At 39.2% G+C, this 23,311-nt stretch overlaps 1 protein-coding gene across 2 annotated transcripts in view; it reads right to left on the bottom strand.

Moving 5' to 3' along the window:
- Positions 1–23,311, bottom strand: part of plpp3 (phospholipid phosphatase 3) — a 49,265-nt gene that overhangs the window by 10,610 nt on the left and 15,344 nt on the right. The window contains exons 2-5 of one of the 2 annotated variants that reach the window (XM_065257313.2): positions 16,045–16,202; positions 14,029–14,309; positions 11,564–11,621; positions 568–744 (exon numbers count right to left, since the gene is read on the bottom strand). In XM_065257313.2, the coding sequence (XP_065113385.1) occupies positions 568–744; positions 11,564–11,621; positions 14,029–14,309; positions 16,045–16,202 (674 nt within the window). Of the gene's footprint in view, positions 1–567; positions 745–11,563; positions 11,622–14,028; positions 14,310–16,044; positions 16,203–16,609; positions 16,765–23,311 lie in introns of both variants that reach the window. The other variant, XM_065257315.2, reaches the window with a different exon arrangement.

Consider the following 23,311-nt stretch of genomic DNA (forward strand, 5'->3'; position numbering starts at 1 on the left):
CAAATGAGCTGATCTCTGCACTAAATGGCAGTGCTGTGGTTGGATAGTGCAGATTAAGGGGGGGTACTATCCCCTTCTGACATCACAAGGGGAGCCAAATTCAATGACCTATTTTTTCACATGCTTGCAGAAAATGGTTTACCAAAACTAAGTTACTGGGTAGATCTTTTTCACATTTTCTATGTTGATAAAAGCACTGGGGACCCATTATAGCACTTAAACATGGAAAAATCTAATTTTCATGATATGTCTTCTTTAAGGTAACATACAATTATATCTTGATATGAACACAACCTGTATTTTTCACTGCATATTATTGTTACCAAAATAACAGTTTATAGGGAATTATTTATAACTTAGCGTTTATAAACATTTCTTGTCTTGTAAGATTAACCTCCCAATTTATGGTAAAGCACTAATAGTGTGTATTTAGTAGGTTTACATCATGATTCCCAAAGTATTTTCTTAAATTTTGTGCAGCTTTTATGAAAAATACTAAGCTAAGAAATTACAGATAAATCTTATATAAAAAGCCCTGTGTGGATCTAATCTAATATTTATACTCACTATGCAGTACGCTACTAATGCTCCCTGGACAAAGCCAGCCAAGACATCAGTGGGGTGGTGTTTGTGATCCGAGACGCGTGATAGGCCAGTGTAGAAGGCCATCATCAGCAAGGTGAACTGGAGGAGGGGCCTCAGAAGACGAGCTCCTCGCCACGTGAACCGAGATTGCAGGTAGAACTAAAAATAGAAAGAAAAAAACATATAAATAAAGAAAACCTTGCAATGCTTCATGCTTATATTAATGTCATAAGCTAATAAAAAAATATATGCATTACACTCATATACAGTACAGTACATACACACAATCGCTCTAAGCGACAACTTTTCTCTCAGTCTTATTGAATCCCAATGATGTGCATCTCAGTGATTCGCTTGTCTTATATGTATAATACTACTGCTTTAGATAAATTATCTATTTTTCCCCTCTAGTCTTTTAAAACTTGAAGCCCTTTGTAAATTTGCTTTCTGGGAACAGGAAGACTCATTAGGGTAAGAAAACAATTGAAGTGATGGCTAAAGAGATGAACAGAGGATGGGGGTCACGAGGACACAATGTTGCCGGTGGTCCGACAGCAAATCAAGTCCCGAAATCCCTCAAACCGGGTCAGTCAAGGACCTCGAGTTTATCATCCATCAACACACGAGGTGGAAAACTTCCAGCTTACACAACAGCAGACAACAGCAAACTCTGAACACACCCTTACACAGACACTCGCACAGATAAACACACGCTAGAACAAGGCCCCAAACGATGTGTTAGACAAAACAAACAATAGCCATCTTGAGCTTTGAGCCTCCCAACCAAGGTACGTACAAGGTCACTGTCTGCTTTCCTGAACGGCTCTCTCTCTGCACTCCCATGGCATTGTGTGCGTAAAGAGGAAGGAATCCCTCCCTAAGGATGTTTGGGAGTTTGAGTTTCCTTACTGGCTGAAGTATTCAGATGATGTGAGGATGGGTGTGCCTTTCACAAGCAGAATGACAGCTCTTCAAGTCTTCGCAACAAATTAAATAAGTCACTTTTGATTAAAAACTGGAGTTATTGCTGGTGGCCAATGGTGATGTTGTTTTGCACAGCACAACTGACCTAGTTCAGGCCTGAAACTTTTAAAGGTTCAAGCTGACGGTTCCTAGTCCTTTGATCCGTCAGCCAATAATTTTGCACATCAGCTTGACTCAAACTAAAGGCCGCGGTATACTTTTTTTTCCGCGTCCGCGTCCGGCTCGCACGCGTCCGCGCAGCTTTTCGAGTATACTCCCCGCGGCTACACGCGGATGGCCGCGTTCGACACTATACGCAATACAAATGATTTCTTATTCAAATTATTAGTCTAACAGGCTGTCAGGGCAGCACTGATTTGGCAACATTTACAGTACATTAAAACATTAGGATAGGAGAAGAAAAGTAACTCATCCACCATTGCAAACACAGTTTAGAACAAACAACAAGACAACAAAGAACAGGAATCAAACAAACATGCTCCACAGCTGTTCTTGGAAGAAGTAAAAGTTAAAGAAGAAAAACGATAGTGTGTGTGCAAATGCTGTCTATTTACTTTGTATAATTGTTTATAGTGGAGTGCACTGTCTAAATATTTTCACGCGCATGCGCTGTTGTACACGGACTGTACGCGCACTGTCCGCGCGGTCTCAAATTTTGGGCTGCATGCGGACGGTCCGCGCGGCCGGCCGCGGACCCTCTTGATGACGAAAATTACGTCATGCGGACGGCGCGCATACGCGGACGTCCCTAGTATACTTTCGGCTTAATTGACTTTAAGGCAATTCAAAGCCATCAGCAATATATATTTCATCTACATTTACGTTTAAATAGTTTTGTAGTGTGCTTTAAGCAGTAAGGTGCAGTGTGCTATCAAAGCTCTAATAGTCACCCAGCTCCACCCATCTAAAAGTTTTATTTTTAGTTCCACCAAAAATATATCCATGACCAATAGCATGCTAAAATCTATTATTTTAGTCACATTACCTTTGTGAGAAGATAAAATGCATACGCATTTCCTTCCAGTCAAACAGATGACAGATAAGATCGCAGTATTTTGCTGTCCTGTACATCTTCTTTACAGTCAAGTCCTGCAATGCTGATATTCATTGGTATTTAAAGGGATTGTTCACCCAAAAATGGTCAAATTTACTCACCCTTATACTGTTACAGATCTGTACAAATGTCTTTGTTCAGTTAAACATATATAAAGGAATATATTTGTAATCAAGCAGGAAACAAAATTGACTTCCATTGTAAGAAAACTACTACTATGGAAGCCAATGGTTTGGCTCCAAACCTTGATCAAAATATCTTCCTTTGTGTTCTGCAGAACAAAGAAATTAATACAGGTTTGCAACAACATGAGGGTGAGTAAATTATGACAGAGTTTTAATTTTTGGGAGGGCCATCACATCACTTCTACACAGCCTATCTGCACTCTTCACTTCATCCAATGGATTTTATCTGGCAAAAACATCCCCTCGGAACGGAAGTATGATAAGTATCTTTGTTAGTCTCTGTTTGTGCCTCAAACCGATCATAATCGCAACGTGACCTGCTGTCTCATTATTTCAATTTACATTGTTGCATGGAAGCAGGAAGTCCTCAGAAACATTCCAAAACAAAACTTGAACGTCATTCAGCAATGCTTTCTTACTCTAGCGCTACTGCACATGAGCTGCCTGTTTTAAAGCCAGCCAAAACGCAGGAGACAAATCATGCTAACGATAACAAAATGAAACGTAGACGTTTGCTTTTTAGATGGTTGAAGGTCATTTGAGGTGAAAGATAAATAAATTCAAATGACTGCACTTTATGACTCAGCTTGGCTTCAGTTTTGGCAGGGAACTTCTAATCGAGCAGCTGTAGCAACCTCACTAAAATCTTGGATTGTCTTTCTATTAAACATTCTTGTGGATAAATTATAAACAAACATGTCAATAATGTCTTTGATTATGCATAGTAATTGGATTGAGATGTTCTTTAACCTCAGCTGTAGCTTATGGAGTCAGAGGTTTGGCTGCTTATATCTGTCTGACTCTCGCTTACTTGACCGTAACGAAAATACAAATGCATATTATAGTAAAGTTTAGTGTTTTTCAGACTTGTCAAAGATGACAAATGAAGAAAATTTTTGTTGCTAAAAATGGATCATTTTTTTTGCGTTTGGGAGGGTCCACATATGCTGCAATTTTCGTCATCAGAAGAGTGCATGAGTACTGTACGTGCACACCGAATTTTTTGAAACCCTGCGTACAATGTACACATAGGTCGCGCATTTGCCTTCAGGAAAATGTAGTTTGTAGCCCAGGAGATGCATTGCATTTGGTTGCAATACGCATGTGTTGAACGTCTGTCTGCACGTATGAGTGAAATAAACTATACTTTGCAAGGCTGTGCGTTCGACCGCACGCGTACGTTTGCAAACACGTAAAAAAAACCTATATTCTGGGTTTTACAGCAGAATTAAAGAATAATAGCAGAATTAATCTATAATTTCGATTTACAACTTGAGCTGTCGGGTACGATATCTCGTGTATTTGACTTCATTGGACTTCAACCCATGTAAAGGAACACCAGTAATAATTTTTCAACTTTTAAAAGTTCATGCTGTGACCCCACCAATATGTTTGAATAAATAAATAAAAAAATTGGGCCAATTGTTTTTTTAATATTAAGTAATATTTAGAGGTTGCTCAAGACCTTTGAATACATTTGCGTATTATGTGATACTTTGTGCTAGCATGTATAATTGTTTAATAATATATACTTATGGCAGCAATGGACTTTTTTGACCATGCTTCATGCAATTAAAATTCCTGTTTTAGCTATGATATATCTTTCAAAGCAAGAAAGCTTCAATGTGAATGAAGCACAATAGACAATATAACACATAGTCCCCTATATGGTTACTCGGATCAGAAAAGACTGAAATAACTGGAACAAAGTTACCCTCCAAGAAGCAAGTTTTATGTGTGTTGTGTGTTTTTAAATGGTACAGTTTAGGGCTGAAAGATTAATTGCATTTGCAATTTAATCATGATCTGGTAAAACACAATTTGTAATTTTATGTTTCAAACAGAGATGGCAATAGAGAGGCAAAATTACAGATTACAGCTATAACTAAAAGGCATAGTTTACAAAAAAATGAAAATTCTGTCATCATTTATATCACCTGTATATATTTATTTGTTCTGGTGAACACAAAGAGAGGTATTTCAAGAATTGCTTGTATAACCAAACTAGATTAGAACCCCTATTGACTTCCATAGTATTCTTTTATCCTACTATGGAGGTCAAAGGGGCTTTGGTTTTGTTAAAAAATATCCTCGAAATATCTTCCTTTGGGTTCATCAGAACAAAGAAATGTAAACAGGTTTGCAACAACATGAGAGTGAGTAAATGATGACCGAATTTTCATTTTTGGGTGAACTGTCCCTTTAAATACTGACTATTATGCCCCACAATGTGTGGAATGCTATTGTTACTTTACTTTGAACACCAACAAGGGACCACAAACGCAGACAGGGCCACCATATGCTCATTTGCACATGCAAGGGAACAGAAAACAATTCAGCACATATTCAGCCATTATATACCTTAAAATCCCTATTTAAAAGTGAGCCATAGAGAAATCCATGTGCTGGGAATACCAAAAAGAGATTAGCACCAGCAAACTGTCAATGCTGTCTAATTTGCTCAAAAAGGTTTAGGTTAAAACATTTTCTAATCTTATGTCAACCGATTTAATAACAATATAAAAGCATTGCATAATTTATCCATAATTCCCATTAGGATTTAACACATACAACATCGAAATCACTGGGACCTGCATAAAGTGAATTATGACTGCACGTGAGGGTAAACGACTGAAAGACGACAAAGGGAGATCCGGTGTATGTTGGACTGTGAGGGGTCACTCAAGGGTGACGTCCGACACATAAGGAGCCCCACTGATGCTGAGAGCTCTTAAGCTGCAAGCCATCATGTCTGTGGCTAGAGATGTGAAGATCAGCTCTGTTTATTCTCCAGGCTCTAAAGTGCCTTTATTCCTCAGGGCCGCTCCACACGTAGACATCCAAGAGCTGATAAAACACCAGAGCCTGAGGACACTCAGAGCTCAGATAGAGTCCATCCAATCTGGCTCTCAGCGTCTTGCTATCAGGAGTTAGATAAGCCAAACGTGATGCAGACGTTGTGTGACTCTCTCATCTTTGTGCTTTGTGAGGTGGTGTGTGAGCGGCAGACATTGTGGACTTAGATTCTCCAGTGTCATCCAGACCCAAAACACAAAACACATCCACACGCCCTGCGCCCACATGAGAAGCAAAACGCCCTTTTGCAGATAACATTTGCTTTCCTGCTGAGTGTCTCCATCTATTTCTTCCCTGCAGGCGACGTGGGATGTCCCATCAGATGTGAGAGGTATGAGACGGGACAATGGGAAAGGTCCTGGTGGGAAATTATACGCTTTCATTGGATCCTGCAGTGGCAACAAAATGGCCTGTAACATCTCTAAGTGTCTGTTTTGATAAACAGGATGCGATCTTGGATCAGAACCATTTGTTTGTCCTAAAACAAAATTCCTGTCAAAGCTATTAAAATCGGAGTAAACAAAATCATTTTAAGATGTTTTCAGACCGCAGCCCAATGCTTAAATCTAACCCTACCCATTTTTGTATCCTTAAAATCTAACAGGCCAAAGGACACAGAGATGAGTATTAAAGGAAAACACCACAGTTTTTCAATATTTTACTATGTTCTTACCTCAACTTAGACGAATTAATACACACCAATCTTTTTTAAATGCATGCACTTTTAATCTTTGTACAGCGCCTCGTGAATGTGTTAGCATTTAGCCTAGCCCCATTCATTCCTATGGCTCCAAACAGGAATGAATTTAGAAGCCACCAAACACTTCCATTTTTTCTCTATTTAAAAACTGTTACATGAATAGTTACACTAGTAAGTATGGTGGTACAAAATAAAACTTTTGTTTGGACCCATAGGAATGAATGAGGCTAAATGCTAACACATTCACAAAGCATTGTACAAAGATTAAAAGTGCACGCATTGAAAAAACATAGGTATGTCTTAATAAGTTGACGTAAGAACATAGCAAAATATATAAGGGAATCCGTGGGATAAGAAATAATTTTTAATAAGTAATAAGTGAATGGGTTCACCTGGATAAGAGTCTACCAATTGCATAAATGTAAGAAGTCACGTTAGCTTAAGGTAAGTCTGAGAAAGTTTTTGTTGGCATCATTTCTCTTTTATAGCATTTAGTATGGTCTTGTGGGTATTTCTGAAGTGTATTTGTTCTATAATCTTGCCAAATTTGATTTGCAAACAGATTTACCACAAAAGTCTGGTAAAAAAACAGTCAATGCAGCCACGCCACTTTAATAGCCACAACATGCTGTGAAAAAATCCAGAAAAAAAGGATTTGCATGTCAAAAAAAATCTTTCTTATCTGCGAGTGCACTTAATAATTCACTCATTCTTGAACTTTTTAAGTCGATTCTGCTTGCTTCCACTCTGTCTGTGGTCTCCAGTCATTCACAGTCTGTTCCCTGGTCAATATGAAGAACTTGGAGGAGCAGCCTCGTGTGTCAGAGTGCGGTTTGGGAGGCGCGGTAACGCCTCAAGGCCAAATTTGAAATCACGGGCTACGAGTGCGGAGGTCAGGAAGAGGCTAGGAAATACCCAACTTACTACCCACAAAACTCACATGCACTAGATCTCCAAAACAAACAGATACATCATTTAAACGCATTGAGAAGACGGGTGTCCTACCAATATGGTGCATGGAACATGACACACTAAGAAGTCTCTTAGGAGTGTGGCGTGCACAACAAGACGTTTATGCCGGGGGCCGGAATAAGTTCCTTATGAAAGCGTTTTGTCCACGCTGAGAGTTGAAAAATGTTAAACTTTGGGTGTAACGCTCAACTCGTCAATGTCACTTCTAACTCGGCTGTCCAATCACAGAGGAGGAGCCGTGGGACAAATATCACAACAACCAACCGGTGCATCATTCAACGACAGCAGAAGTATCATAGCAACCAAAGCGCTCCGCTGAAAAAAGCCGACAAGCATCTACAGTCGGCGTCCACCTGGCGTTTTCAGTCGTGTTTACGCCGGATATGTTTCTGGACCAGTCTGAAATGGATGTGTGACTATTATGCTACACCTAGCTGCTTTATTAGTGTCTCGTGGCACAGTTTACAGCTTTCGTCATTTGACAATCTCATCCGCTTGCTTTTTTCCAGGATGCAGCTGGCAGAAGTAAATCTACGAGAAGGAAAAGTCTGCGTAATGTGTCGCCATCCTACATTAACTCTGATCTTCCACTAGTTATCCTGGATCTTAACTGGAAGATGAGCTCAATTCCTGAACTGTAATGCTTACAGCAACAGTCATGGAGCAAATTATCAAATTTTAAGACACACAAGGGTGGGACATATTAGGTGACCTCTCCCCTTACGCCAATAGCATTTTTACGCCAACAGGAATCTGATGAGAAGCTGAGGCGCAGAATGATGTCATAAGAAAGTGTAATGTTTTAAAAATGCTTTTTTTCTTCTGAAAGGTCAACTTTGTTTTGGGGCACAATAATATATATATAAAAATAATGAAAATTATGTCAGCATTTACCCTCTTAACCTTCATGAGTTTCAATGATACCTATTGACTTCTATAGAAGGAAAAACAAATACTATGGAAGTAAATGGGTACCGGCAGCTGTGTGCTTACCATCATTTATCAAAAAATCTTTTTTTGTGTTCAACAGATAAAGAAACTCATACAGAATGATAACAACATAAGGGTGAGTAAATGATGTCAGAATTTTAATTTTTGGGTGAACTATCCCTTAAAGACGGCTCAAGCTTGTATTTTAAGTCTGGGACTAAGCTTAAACCTTGTCTGCAAAACTAAGCCTGAAATGCTTATTTTTGCCTTTTAATTTAATTAATATGGTTTTTGAAAGACATCGGGTAAAGTATAGACAGTCTAAAACAGATCTATAGTTGCATAAAGCTTGAATTGAATGAGCCCCATGGACTATGGTTACTAAGCATGCATGAACTATGGCAAACTAACAAAAAAAAAACAGTGCAGGGGTGATGACAACAGCATCTGACCGTTGCAAGAGAGAATAATGTCTGTGTCAAGACAGTATCTCTGTATCAGTCTATCTAGGACAATTGTTTACTTCTTTCTCTCTTTCTCTGCCAAAGACTTATTCAGCTTCGATATCTCAGAGTTTGGATTCTCGTTTTTCTGAAGGTCAAGAGCAGACAGAAATAATCGCCGAAACAAACACCCTGTAACTTAACATAATAGTCCACTCGCACGTTCTCGCCGAAGAAACCACTTTCTAAATACGTGATATGATTTTATAATGTGGTTTCAATGCACTTTGGCAAATGCAGGCAGCAGAGGCTTAGAGAAGCCTGGCCAGGGTTTCTGATAACATCTGAAGGAGATGACGAACAATTTGCCCTCAGCAGCTGAAAAAAAGCCAGGCTTTAAAATCAAGATCCTTGACACTGAATGTCTACGAGACACACGAGAAAGTCTGTTTATAATACAAATAAGGAGGCCTGGAACAACTCAGAGAAATTCGCTTTTAGGGCCCTCTATCTCTAGACAGGACTTTCAGCCTGAATAACGCTGCAACTAATCACACAAGTTAAAACACAGCAGGTTTTAAAGTACAAACTGATCACTTTAGTCACAAAACACTGGCCAGGGGTCTGATTCTTAACCTTCTGTTTCCTCTGGTGAAGGAAGTGTTCGGGTCAGTTTGTTGGGAACCTGGCCCAGCTGTCAAAATCACACATTAATTTAATTGCTGTTTCGGAGAACTTAAAAAAAAAAAAACATGAATTTTTAAAGGTTAGTCTGTACACCGTCAGAAAATAAATGCTCCCAAGCTGTTAACCACTTAGGTACAGATATGCACTGTAAAAAATTTCTGTAGAAATTACAGTATTACTGGGGATTACTGGCAACTAGCTGTCAGTAACTTACTGTGGATTTATATTTATGTTATTTACTGGCAAAATTTTGTTCAAAGTTAAATGAACATGAAACCTTTTTTAGTCTTTATCTTCTACAGAAAGTTACTGGCAACCAGCTGCATAGTTACAGCTATTTTTTTACAGTGTACATTTGGTACCATTATGTGCCTTTGGAGGTACTAAAATGCACTTTTGGGTACCAGTATGTACCTCTGAAGTACTAATATGAACTCTTTAGGTGTAAATGTGTACTTTTTGAAAGAGTACAGCTAGGGACCATTTAAATAAATCCTGACAGTGTCGCAAATGACAAATGGGGGTTATTATCTATAGTTTACTAAAACAAAGACCAAATCTTTGATTTAAAAGATGAAAATTGCAAAATTATAAACAGTAAACTAAAAAGAGTGGTTAAAAACTAAAAAAAATATAAACAATTGTCTGTCAATGTAGGAGATGCTAAAGGTTTCTGAAACTGGTTTAATGTTAATCTAGTATGTAACTTAAAGGAACAGTATGTAGGATTGTGGCCAAAACTGGTATTGCAATAACAAAACTTGTGGCTAAAACTGGTACTGCAATCACACTATTGGTGACACAAAATGACAACATAAACATCAGTTGAGGGCTGCAACTCCACTTTTTAAATGACAATATCCTGGTCAGACCACTGTTGTCAGTGATATAAGTATTTGAAATGAAAATGATTTCTTAATGTCTAGCAACGTATCAGGGTCATTTTATGATTAATTGATATACATTTCTTACATACTGTTTCTTTAACACTGATGGTGTAATGCGACTGTGTCATTATGCAATGGTGTTTAAAAACTGCACTAAAATATACGCCCCTACATTGTGATAGCTTTGATTCTGTAGTCATGAATTTTGGTGATTCTCATGATTCCCGTGTAGTTAAAGGGATAGTTCACCCAAAAATGAAAAATCTGTCATTATTTGGTGACCATTATGACCTGTATGAGTTTCTTTATTTTGTTGAACACAAAAGAAGATATTTTGATAAATGATGGTTACTATACAGTTGACGGTAGGCTACCCATTGGCTTCCATAGTTAGTAAAACAAATGCTATAGAAGTGAATGGGTCCCGTCAATTGTGTGCTTACCATCATTTATCAAAATATTTTATTTTGTGTTTAACAAAATAAAGAAACTTGTGCAGGTTTATAACAACATAAGGATGAGCAAAGAATGACAGAATTTTTATCTGTGGGTGAACTACCCCATTAATACAAGCATGTGTAAATACACTAAATTTGAAAATTAAAAAACAAATTTGCTAAAGTGCAATCGTCTTCACACACACATAAATACTCTCTCCATCTCTTCAGTCGTTACAATCATCCATCATTCATCTTTGTTTTTTCTCAAAAAATCTTTTAAAACACTGAGAATGAACATCTGGCCCTGTCCATTAGCCAAGCTACTTTACTTCCAGCCCCCTGAGAAAGTGTGAGGTGGTGGGCGCCCTGGAGATGTTGATGATTGAGAATCAGGAAGAAGGGATTAGAAAGAAAAGAGGAGAGGAGAGGGAGGAGTCAAGGGCCCTGCTTTTGAAAAGGAGAAAGTTTCAAGCCTTTCAAAGAGGCTTTACATACAGTGAAACTCCAGGACGCTATGCAAAATCTGTGTCTGTAATGGAGATTCTGTATGATTAATGCAAGAAGAGTGAAACCCTTTCAAAAGAGACGAAAAATAAATCATAAGGAGTAAGAAATGAGGGAAAATGAAGTCTATACAGCTGCACAAATAAAAACAGATCGAGTGTGTCCATCAGGGAGAAAAAAAACAGTGCCCCACATTTCCACAAAGGAGGGTGAGGGGTGGCAGTGTCTCTGTCTCCAAATTAACATAAAAAGTTAAAACTGGGCATTAACAAATCTTAAACTGTCTGAGGGCCCCAGTGTGTGTCTTTATGTGTGTGTAGTTGGCAATGTACTTACTGCCAGATACAGCATGGTGTACATAGAGAATGATGCATGTCCAGAAAAGAAGGATTTCCTGTAGAGGAAAACATTTTATTATTAAAAAAATGAGTTGCAGTTGTAATGTCAAGGGTCTGGGTCTTAATGCAAAGTGATTTAGTTATTTAACTGAGTGCACATATAAAACAGTACTGAAGCATTCTGTCTGCAATGTTTTAGCCATGTAGCCTTGTGACTAATTCGATTTTTCACACAACTATTTGGAATTGGAAATATTTTCTGTATAATGGATTCTTAACTATATTATTGACTGCCCCGGGCAACTGATTTTCTACATACCAGTGCTAATTTTAAAGCATTTTGTCCATTAAATGTCCTTTAAATAGTGCATTGATTTGTTTAGTGGCATAGTACTGGTAAAAAATAAAAGTAATTTTTTATGCCATGCAACCACATCTGTAAAGACTGCATTCATCTGCATTCTATTTCTATATATAATTCTTTATTGTTTAATGTCTATACAGTGTTTCCGCTATATACATTCAACCGCGGCGGCCCGCCACTCCTAAAACATCCCCGCCACGCCTGCGGTTGTGGATAGAAGGGATACAGCAAACGAAATGTCGTTGGATGAGCACTGTTTTATCCTAATCCTTTAACCAAACCCAACTCTAAACACAAAATTTCACACGATTGTAGGATGTATTTGTATCTAATTTAGCCAGAACCGCTGTTTTCATCCTAATAATCCGACCTCCAAATCTAATCCTTAACTTTTCGGCATTTGCTGTATCCCTTCTAGACAAAACCCACAGCGGCAGCTCGCAAAAAAAGCTACCGAAATGTCCGCTCTGCGAGACTGGCTGTCTAGAAATAAATTCCTTTCTGGATTTGCGTTGTTCAGTCATTTATAAATAAATCTCCTAAAATATCATAATTTCCTCCATGGGTTTAGTTTCATGCACAAATAGATTTAAATCAACAGAGGATTATTAAGCTACGTTTCTGTTTTGAGAAATAATAACAAAATAAATAAGCCTATACGAAATATGTTGCACTTAAATAATTATTAAATTGACAAAACGAATAAAAAAGTATTTGAGTTTCTGTTCTTTTTTGTGACGCGCTCTAAAACCAAACCAGCAGAAAGCACGTCATGTTTTTAATGATTATAAATAAGCACAAGGTTTTCTCCTTATTGTGAGTTTACACAAATAAAAATACATCATTTGAAGTTTCGAATGTTGTTTTACTTTTATCTTTATGACTATAAATTTAGGGTAATTTAAGCTGCAAGGTCATCAAGCATATGATGTTCACCGGCGCATATCTACACCAACACAGCGCAGGGCTGCGAGAAAAGACATTATTAAACTTTTGATTTAACATATTACGAGTTTTTTTGGACATTCATTTGTAATCACTGTACTCATATTATCAACTTATCTGGCCATTAGTTATTCAGTATAGGCTATAAGCGCAGCGCGCTGCTGACCGCTCAGCTGTCAGTCAATCGTCTGTGCTTTAGATCGACACTCACAAAGTTTCACATTAAATGATAAGATATTTGTCCAAAAACAAAAGGCTAAATACTGAATACTACTTATATGCGACTGCAAGACATTAATAGTCGAATCTGTTTGGAAGGAAACTTACATTATTCCCGTGGAAAAGAAGAACGTTGGTAATAGAAACTTGAGGCAGACGGTGAGACTGTTTTATCTGTTTTCAGACGAAACAGCAGGGTCGGGGTACCCGCTGGTGAACCGCATAATATTTGATCTAACGGGTGTAATAGGCTATTCGCGTGTCATTTGTGTTGTAGATGCAGGTCGGGACTCAATAGACAAGAGTAAATTGCGGGTCTATCATCCAAGACCAAAATTCGACTCGTTTTTAAATGTCCCGTGCTTATTTGTGTTTAAGATCTGTCGGAAGACCGGTAAAGGTTTATATTTAACTGCGCGATTTGCGGTGTGACCGGCTCGGGGTCACAGTCTTTATGTCAAATGGTACGGGTGTGAAATAAAATTGCTGCTGATGTCGGATAACTGGTCGGTTGTTCTGTCAATCACAGCGGTGCGGATTATCAAACAGGACAGCATGACTTTGTAACAGCTCTGTACGCTAAACACGAGGACGAACTTGCAATGCACACTACATTAAAACTACAATGAAATATCCGAACTACGTACGTAGCTGTGTAACGTTTTTTTAAGAAAATACAGTTTAGATCAAATATAGAAAAGCAATATGCTATAAATATAAGGAAAAGTAAATGACAGCGTGAAAAGTATAAAAAAAATACATGTTAGTTTACTGTAGCCTATATTCTACATACATTTTTTTTTACATTTATAATCATCATGGGCGCCCCCTGCCGCCACAGCTGAAAAAAATCCTAGAGGAAACACTGTCTATACATTTAAAAATGTATTTATGCACATTTAAACAGGCTTTATGGATATGTAAGATCATCTCACCTGGCCTCCTGAACTTTGCTGTCATCTCCACGGCATGTGTAGTTGGTAATATATCCCAAAGTGCAGTTGATGGTGGAGAAGTCAGGATTACACACACTTAAAAAGTGTGGCCTCATTCGCCCAACCGAGACCTTGGCGATGTCTGTAAACGACTGGCTGACGGCGCATCCGAAGATGAACACGCCCACTTGTCTATAGAGGGTGGAGACATATGGGTTTCCCACGAAAGATTTGGAGCCCTGGTTCAGGTAATGGATCCTGTAGCATTCACCAATCACAATCTAGGATAGTCCATGAGCAAAACAATCATTTAGCATTTACATTAAAACTGCACATGTGCTCCGTTCCAAAAGCTAGTGAGCTGCCTACAGAGGGCGCATTTTAAGGCATTATAAGTATGCTAAATAAGTTACATTTAACTTTTTCAATACTGACAAACAAATCAATTGCGAGTCGGTTTGTAGGATGCACAGATTTGCAAGAGCATCCCATATCATTTCTAATGAAGTAGGATGTTTTCTTCGTAGGCAGGTGAACAGATTTTGGAACAGAGCTTAAATGACAACAATATCATGATGGGATGCTGAATCAAACATTAATGTGTCAAGTATCATCACAGGATTCGGAGTGGTCAGGTCAGGAACATGCAGGGTGGGGTTAGAGATACATGCAAATTTAGTATAAGTTAAAGCACGTTAACCAAAAAGCAAGGATGAATGATAGAAAGAGTGAAACAGATGAAGAGAGAAAACAAGATGACGACTGAGCATGGCCTGCCCATTCTGAATGACGTTTCAATGTAATGACGTTCCACGAAATGGAACAAATGATGTTCTCGAAGGTTATATGGCTTTCATATGAGCAGTTAAGAGCATGGTGTTTTATAGCGGAGGTCTGAAATCACTAGGACGTAAATTAGATCAGATGGGTGTGGGGGTTATGAAGTACATTAACTATGCTTTAATCAGATATTTACTATATTTCGCTCTCTGTTTTTTCTCTCGGTTTAAACTGTTGATGAGGGTCGTTGCGGTGACAGCCCGCTTTTCCAGAGTCCTAACCAAACTGAGACCGGAGACACTGCTAATTAAATGCAGTTGTGCACACACATATGCATACATAGTCCTGAAGATTTGCTGATCATGGGAATATGTCTATCCCAGACAGTGAGGCAAGCATGTCTCCATACGGGATCACCATGGAGTCATGGTTTGGTGCTCTGCCAGCGTTCAGGGGCTTAAATGAGGACCACTTTCCTCATCTCCACAACTTTATTTCACTAGGGGTTTGGTCTGTCGTGTTACATTTTTGCTTTAAGGCCGTGGCAATTGTTGTGTTTGATCTCGTCTAACAAGTGTCCTTGGGCACATTGGTTTCATTTGTAAGGATTAACCCTTTGGCAGCTGTCACAAAGGCTGTGAATGTCTCTTGATTCAACACCTCAGCAAATGTGGGGTTGTGTATGACCTCCTATGCATTAACATAAGTATAATAAATTAATTATTAAATTAATACATGGACTGATGTTAAAATTAATGCTCCATTAAACCATTTTAATGGTAATTTTTTATGGTAATGAGGATGTATTGGTAATGGGATATATTTGTTTTTACAAAACAGTGACATAGACATGTTTTCGTGTGATTTATCAGTGGTTGAGGGGTTGCTTTTTTAAGAATGACTTTTTTGAGACCACAAATACACACAAAATCAGTAATGTATCAAAACACATGCAAACATAAGACAACAACGAAGTAAAAGAGAGATAGAAAGAGAGTAAGTTAGCCCTGACCACGATAAACCCCTTGATGTGAGTTACTTTAAGGATTTTTAATGGATAGATGAGATGGGGAGGGGGCTGGTTAATGGATTTAAGGGATCATGGGTGTGATTAATTGCTATTAAGTCACTATTTATTTTATATCTTACTAATCTTTATGGGAGATGAAGGGTGTAGATGGCAAGTTTATAAGAATAAGTGGTATATTTAAATGTATATATAAGAGAGTAACTTACAGATAGGATGGCAATTAGAATGCCAGCGGTAGATAGCACAGCATCGCTTATGGTGTCCCCGTTTTTATACGGGTACTGGATGGACTGGTCGCTGCAGTAAAACCCGCGATGGTACGGCTTGATTGTGCTAGTTTCAATTATCAGGAAAGGCAGGGTAGCTACAGCAAGACACACACACACACACACACAAAGATAGAGAGAGAGAGAGAAAAAGAGAGAGAGAGAGAGATTAGGTCGGTCACAGAAAGACACACGCAGGTAGCAGCATAGCACAGCACAGCACAGCACACGGCAGCCGAGGATTATGGGTAATACCAGGCACGGGAGGGGGACGACATGGTTTTTGGTTTCTGAGAGAGTAAACGACTGCACTTAGCTAACGTCAGCCTTCGACTGGCATAAGGCACTGTAATTTAAAAGCAGTCTCCGCTTTATCGCGGCTATAAACGTGTCGTGTATGAAATATCTCTATAAAAACTCTCTCAGAAGACTTAATTTCCCATGCGAAGGCCCCGCTCGCCTGGCCCCATGTCCCCTTACTGAGGCCCCTGTTTGGGGCACTTACGCTGGCAATGGGCAGGAGCAGGCCCACGGCTGTCAGCACAGAAGACGGCACAGTGCTGTTTTTATAGGTGTAGCGGATACTGTCGTCCGAGCAGTAGAACCCACGCTGGTATGGCTGCACTGTCGACTTATGCAACACCATCGAGGGCAGCATGACTACGCAAAAAACACACACATACCGCCAATGGGTGTCATGATATACACTTACCTGTGAAGGTTGGGCTGTTTTACATCAACTTGCATATCAAGCATATAAAGACCTTGTGAAATTACTTGACGAGAGCAAATGATTGGACGAATATCTGTGCAGTGCAAGATGGGTCATCAATAATTTTGGACCACGATAGAAAACAATTACCAAAAAAAAAAAAAAAATACTTTAGGAAGGTTTTCAAATTTTTTCCAAAAAAAGATTTAAATGCCAATCTCAAATTTAAAATATTAAACTTTTAGAAGTATGCATATACATGATCTTAAAGCCAATAGGTGATTTTACAGTGTAATTGTAATTTCACAGGGTCTTTAAAGGAAATGTAAGAATTGCGCAAGGACAATTGAAAACATTACATACATTTGTATCATAAAAAAAATCGACAGGCAAGCTGGGAAGTTTTCTGGTCTTTATCTAATCTTTTAAACAATACACCACCTCAAAGTGCTGCTACTACAAGAGCCGTGTACACAAAACCTCACACCGCGCACATAATGTACTGTGTATCCAGTACACGTTGCCTTTAAGTAACAGTTTGCCTGTTTGGTACTTAAGTAATTTGTGCAAAGCAACAAAGTAGCAAGAGGTATCCCTTCCCTTCAATCTGGGCTTGGGGCTATTGTCAATGCAAAGTAGCTTACAGATAAAGACAATGCAGCCTAATGACATTAAGCAAAGCTTTTATGCAAACAACACTGTATGTAACATAGATAACTTCTTTGTCAAAAATACACATTATAATGAACAATCAAACCTAAAATGATTCATATTTCCTTATCATAGTCAAACTCATTTGGACCTCATAATGTTCATTTCTTTGCTGGTCTTTAGAAATGTAGATGTATTGGTGGTTTAAATAAGCATACGACTGACAAAGATATAAGATATTAAGTGCATTATGTAAATGCAAGTAAAATGCGGTCTAGGTAGAAAGTTAACCAAGGAGTTAAAAATGTGAACTTTTTGGACACTATGTGGAGTTTTCAGGTTCACTGGTGGTTTTGCCAAAACATGTTCTCAATAGTTTGGTTTGTGCCTTTCTGTTTTAAGTAACTCTGATGGAGACACTTATGGTTCAAAGCAGCCATATTAGTTTCCCAAAGGCTTCCCAAATCATCACCAGTTTGGTATGTGTTGTAACCACCAGCGTAATTTTGTAAAAGTAAGAGGTGAGATGAGATGCCAGACTCATTAAAATGTCACACCTCTTGCAAAACACACGTCAACTGTCCAACCAATAGCAGGAATAATAAATACATATTTCTAAATCAAAGCAAACTAAACATCAGACTTAAAGTTGTGGTGGGACTTTGAAACGTTCCCCTTGAAGGATTGTAAAATGTGCGAAAAGCAAGAAAAACAAAGCTTAGCTTACGCTGACCACCCAAATTCTAGGAACGATGTTTGGAGCAAAAGAGAGAAAGGGGGCGATGGGTTTCTTGTGGTTAGAGGGAGGGAGAGAGAGACAACAGCAGTCTCAGTAACTGGTGCCTTTTTAACACGCATGCGTACGATACACGAAACCTTCCAAGATGTAAAATCAGACCAGCTTTGGGAATCAGCAGGTTCTGAAAAACAACATTCCTTGAACTACTCACTTGGCATTTCTTCGGAAACCAAAACTGACTTATTTTGCAACCAATCTGCAACCTTTAAACAACCTACTACCAAAGTAAATACCATTTTAATGTATTCAAAAGAACATCACAGTGTGGGTGGTGTACAAAATACTACCTGTGCTACACCTAAAGAAGCTCAACTGGGTTAGCAGTGCAAAGGTCATGGGTTTGATGCCCAATTAAAATGCATATTAATAAAATGTATTCTTTAAAGTCCCTTTATGCCAAACACATAAATGCAAAGCTAAAACATCTGTCTTTCTCTTAACTGTACCACAACTGTAATTTGTAGAACATGGTGCAAACAACTGCAAGGTCATGGGTTCGATTCCCAGAGAACAAATGAACTGATAAATGTATCGTGAATGCAATATGACAAACTGCATTTCCAGGATTACAGACAGGCACTTTCTACACCTGCACAAATAAACCCATAAGGCTATGTGCTGTAGGACCTTTTGGGGTTTCTCACAGGTGCTTGTTATAATCAGACTCGGTCAAACGCTAGATGAAACATTAAAGAGGCTTAGCCAATTCAAACCCAAGTTATGAGAATGGGTGGAGGGAACCCATGAACCTGGGTTACAGCGTCTGGAAACGCACGCAGACATGGACGCACATTCCTCCCTGGCGCTGCTTGTGATCTTTTCAGACCTACTCTCACCACAAGGTCAAATATTCTTAGCGGGCCTGGAAAAAGCCGAAAACCAAGTGATCAAATTTCATCATATGCGCATGCATGTTCGTGATTAGACAGCAGATGTGCGTATTCACTTCTGTTGAGGTGTGTGTGTATATATGTGCCATATGTTTGAAGTGAATAGTAAACATGTCTAGAAGAGTGGGTCAAATTAAAAGCTACAATGTTTACACAATACCTAAATGATAAAAATGTGTTTTTTTGGCATAGTTTTGATGGTCACCACAATTTAAAGTCAAAATAAGTCTGAAAAGATTGCACTTGTGTGTGTGTATTTACATTTTGTGTCCATGTGTTTGTGAAAGGCAGTCTGTCTGTGCCCGCTGATGTTGGCTGAGAGCCCTCATTACGCCAGCATGCCGTTGTTTTCCTGCTCATGTCATCACCATGAGAGAGTCCTGGTATGCGGGGACTCTGTCCATTAATCTCTTTTGCTCTCTTCAGGCTCTTTTAATCCATTATAGCAGACTTTTTCGTTCCAAAAAACACAAAGAACCTGAAGTAGAGCTTCACTTAGAACGCTTGTTCTCAGTTTTGGGTGAAAACTGTAAGCAGTTGGAGCAGTGGCCTAGCAGTCAGCACTGAGCTTTGATGCTCATTTGGGAGATTCAGGTTTGAATCTGGCATGCACTGTAACTAGATCACATTGCTCCTTATCCTGTCACCTCTCTTTTGTCTCCATCATGGAAAACAATAAAAATTAAATGGAAAACTGAAGTGAATGATCAGACATGTTTTGTTGTTTCACATCTACTCTCTCTTTTTCTGTCTGCTACCCAAGTATGTTGGTTATTGGGATAAACTGTGCAGCTCAGTAACTGAGAGATAAAGCAGAAGGAAAGAAACCAGTAGTCTGTTCTCTATACAAAGTTCATTAAACAGAAATAAATTCAGTCTGATTTACAATGAACCCATGGCCACAGCTAAAGACTCTGAGTTATGACCTGCAAACACAAAGAAAGAGGTGTCCAAGTTAAACAGCTCTTCAATATAAGCCACGTGCAAAATCCTCTCTGTCAAACAGACCACTTTTTTCAAAGTGTTTACTTGTACCTAAAATTATTAACTTAAATCATCATTTATTGAAATCATTTACACTCATGTTGTACTGAACCACAAACTTTTCTGGACCACAAATTAGTTCCCTAGAAGTGACCCAATAACTGTAGATGGGGACCAGTAACAGCACTGGTCACAATTCATTTCCAGTGTACACAGAAGAGTAGAATATATTAGTCTTTCCATAGAAGAGTGAGTCTATGAATGAGTCTAAAAATAGCATGAAGGTAAATAAATGAGAGAATTTCGATTAAACTGTGACTTCAGAGTTGTGGTCAGAGTCTGTCATGCGATGTGAAAAAAGCGTCAGTGTCAAGTGCAGATGGCCGCTGGGTACTTGAACTCTCCATTCGGCCCCTGACTTAACGCTCAATAAGAGCCTAATTAAAAAACAACAAGGGACACAACTGAGATCTGGAGCACCACACGTGCACCGCACACATGCACACAAACATTCACAAGTGGGTGGCAGAGTTCAGCATTGTGGGGAATTTTTTCCATTTGCATTATCAGATTTTCGGTCTCACAAGGGGGACGGCTAGACGCCGGTCAGTCGCTACGGGCAACCATTGAGCCAGCTCTATACAGCTGCAGACACGGATGCCGATAGACATGAACGGAAATCTGTGTAAAGAATCAATGTTTATATAAGAAATGGGATGATTCTTATCTGGCCCAGCCTATTATTGATGGATGGTTACGTAAGCATGTAGCCTGAGAGAAACAAATGTGTGTGTTTTCATTATCACATTAATCGATCTTACACAGGCTTGTGTGAATCAATGTGTTCAAACTTTAGATTTTTTTGTGAATCGTGACACCAGAGCGACTAGCAGTTTGCACAGTTTGAGCCAATAACAGTGTAATTGTTATAGCTATTATGCAACTTTAACCATCTGCTTTTCAAAGACAACAATCCTAAACGTTTGACCTTTATTTCAAAGCTTCGAAATGTCACGACACTAAAGGAAGTTGTGGTATTAACTGTTTGATGGAGTGAAAGTAAATTGCATTGTATAACAGAAGCTCTCAGTTCAAATTAAAGACTGATCTGTCATTGTTGGGACAAAGATATCATTGAAGACGCAAGAAAGCCCTGTGAAAGGATGTATGTGGAGGAAAGGCCTTCCTGTCAAGGACCGCAAGCTCTTTAACAATGAATGCACTGAAAGGACAACTCTAAGGTCAAAATCCCCTTTTGACTGACTAGTGTATAAGCATTCACACAATAAAACACGCAAACACAGACTCTGACCATGCTTTTACTGAGAACCACAGATGCAAGGGAATATAAATACGCTGCTATGAACTAGAGATGACAACCCACCTATAGGTTAGCGTGACTGTGCAAGCGCAACTGAGGCTTGAGGTAAGCAAGCACCAAATACGAATACAGAAATGTGACAGAAAGGCTTTCATTTCCCCTAATCAGCATAAACACACGCGCGTGCCATGACGGATTCTGTGAAATAAAAACCACAACTGTACACAACCCACTTGCCATAACAGACGTGGTCGTGCATCTTTATATCGTGACAGCTAATGAGTTGCTTATGGCGTTTTGCAGTGGGTACCACATAAGAATCATGAGCTAAAAACTTATTTTATAGAGGAAGCTTCGCAGGTGTGACGTGTGCTTTTAAAAGGAAAATTTGTTCGCCAACACCTTAAAGGACAAGTTCGGTATTTTAGACTTAAAGCCCTGTTTTCAGATTGTTTATGGTCAAATAGAATGGTTTTGACTGAAATTTCGACATTTTCGGCTGCCCTGAGAATTTTCGCGTGTTTGTGTTTCAGCTCAGACCTCTACAATGGGTTTAATGGTGCACTGGAACAATCCTTCCTAAAATGCATTAAACTTTCGTTTACAAAGATGTGAAACTCACCGAGTGGTCAGGGGTGTTCACTGGTATGCTCACACAAAAATCGCTCCAAAAGACGCATTCCAACAGGTTTTATCGTAGTTTTTACCAACTCCATTGACTGTATTAGACGTCCTGTGAGGTACGGTATTACTCCGCGCCGGGAACTTTGTTTCTATTCTTGCAATTGGCAAAGGCGGATTAGCGCCACCACCTGGGCTGGAGTGTTTATTATTCAAGCTCTAAGCGGAAGAATGTACGGGTGTGAGGCGTTTGGGGAAATAGGTCCACAAGTTAACAACGAATGCTAAAACAGCTGTTGGAAAGCATCTTTTGCAGCGATTTTTGTGTGAGCATATCAGTGAACACCCCTGACCACTCGGTGAGTTTCACGTCTTTGTAAACGAAAGTTTAATGCATTTTAGGAAGGATTGTTCCAGTGCACCATTAAACCCATTGTAGAGGTCTGAGCTGAAACACAAACACCCGAAAATTCTCAGGGCAGCCGAAAATGTCGAAATTTCAGTCAAAACCATTCTATTTGACCATAAACAATCTGAAAACAGGGCTTTAAGTCTAAAATACCGAACTTGTCCTTTAAGTAAGATAACCTTTACCCAACTTCCTACATGAATTGATAAATCCAAGGAAATGATTTCAGACAGGGTGTACAGGAAGTGATTCATGAATGACTCAAGTACAGGCAATTAATTTCGCTCGTAGATGCCAAACTGTGCCAGAACTTTGTTCTGCCTCACGTTTTGTAACTCTTGGCTGGAGTTGGTCACGCACCCTTAACAATCTCAAAGTGCAACTAGAGTGGAAATAGAACACAATGCATCTGGGGTAATCTTGATTCATTACAAACCGACTCTGACTCTTCTTAATGGCAGCAGGCAGGACTACTCCTCCAGGTAAGAATGCCTTCATGACAATATGCAAAAATACCATCAATATAGGCAGTCAAGGATACGGTTATGTCCTCTCGGCTCCATTGATGGCTTTATCATTGGCGATCTGCGGAGGGCTTGTGGCCAAGACCTTCACACAATGCGGAAGCCTGTGGAGGATGCCGACTGAGAGAGAACGGCCATGTAGCCCCTGTGGGAATGGCTCTGTTGAGAATGGGTGGCTCAATGCCAGCTCTCATTGGCTGAAAGACTGAAGGCCAAAACAAAAGAGAGAGCCACCCCTGCTGGGAACAAGGGAACCATTAGAAGAGAGCTTCATTAATTGCTGGGAGAAAAGTATA

Source organism: Paramisgurnus dabryanus, chromosome 12, assembly GCF_030506205.2.
Source record: "Paramisgurnus dabryanus chromosome 12, PD_genome_1.1, whole genome shotgun sequence".
Lineage (NCBI taxonomy): Eukaryota > Metazoa > Chordata > Actinopteri > Cypriniformes > Cobitidae > Paramisgurnus > Paramisgurnus dabryanus.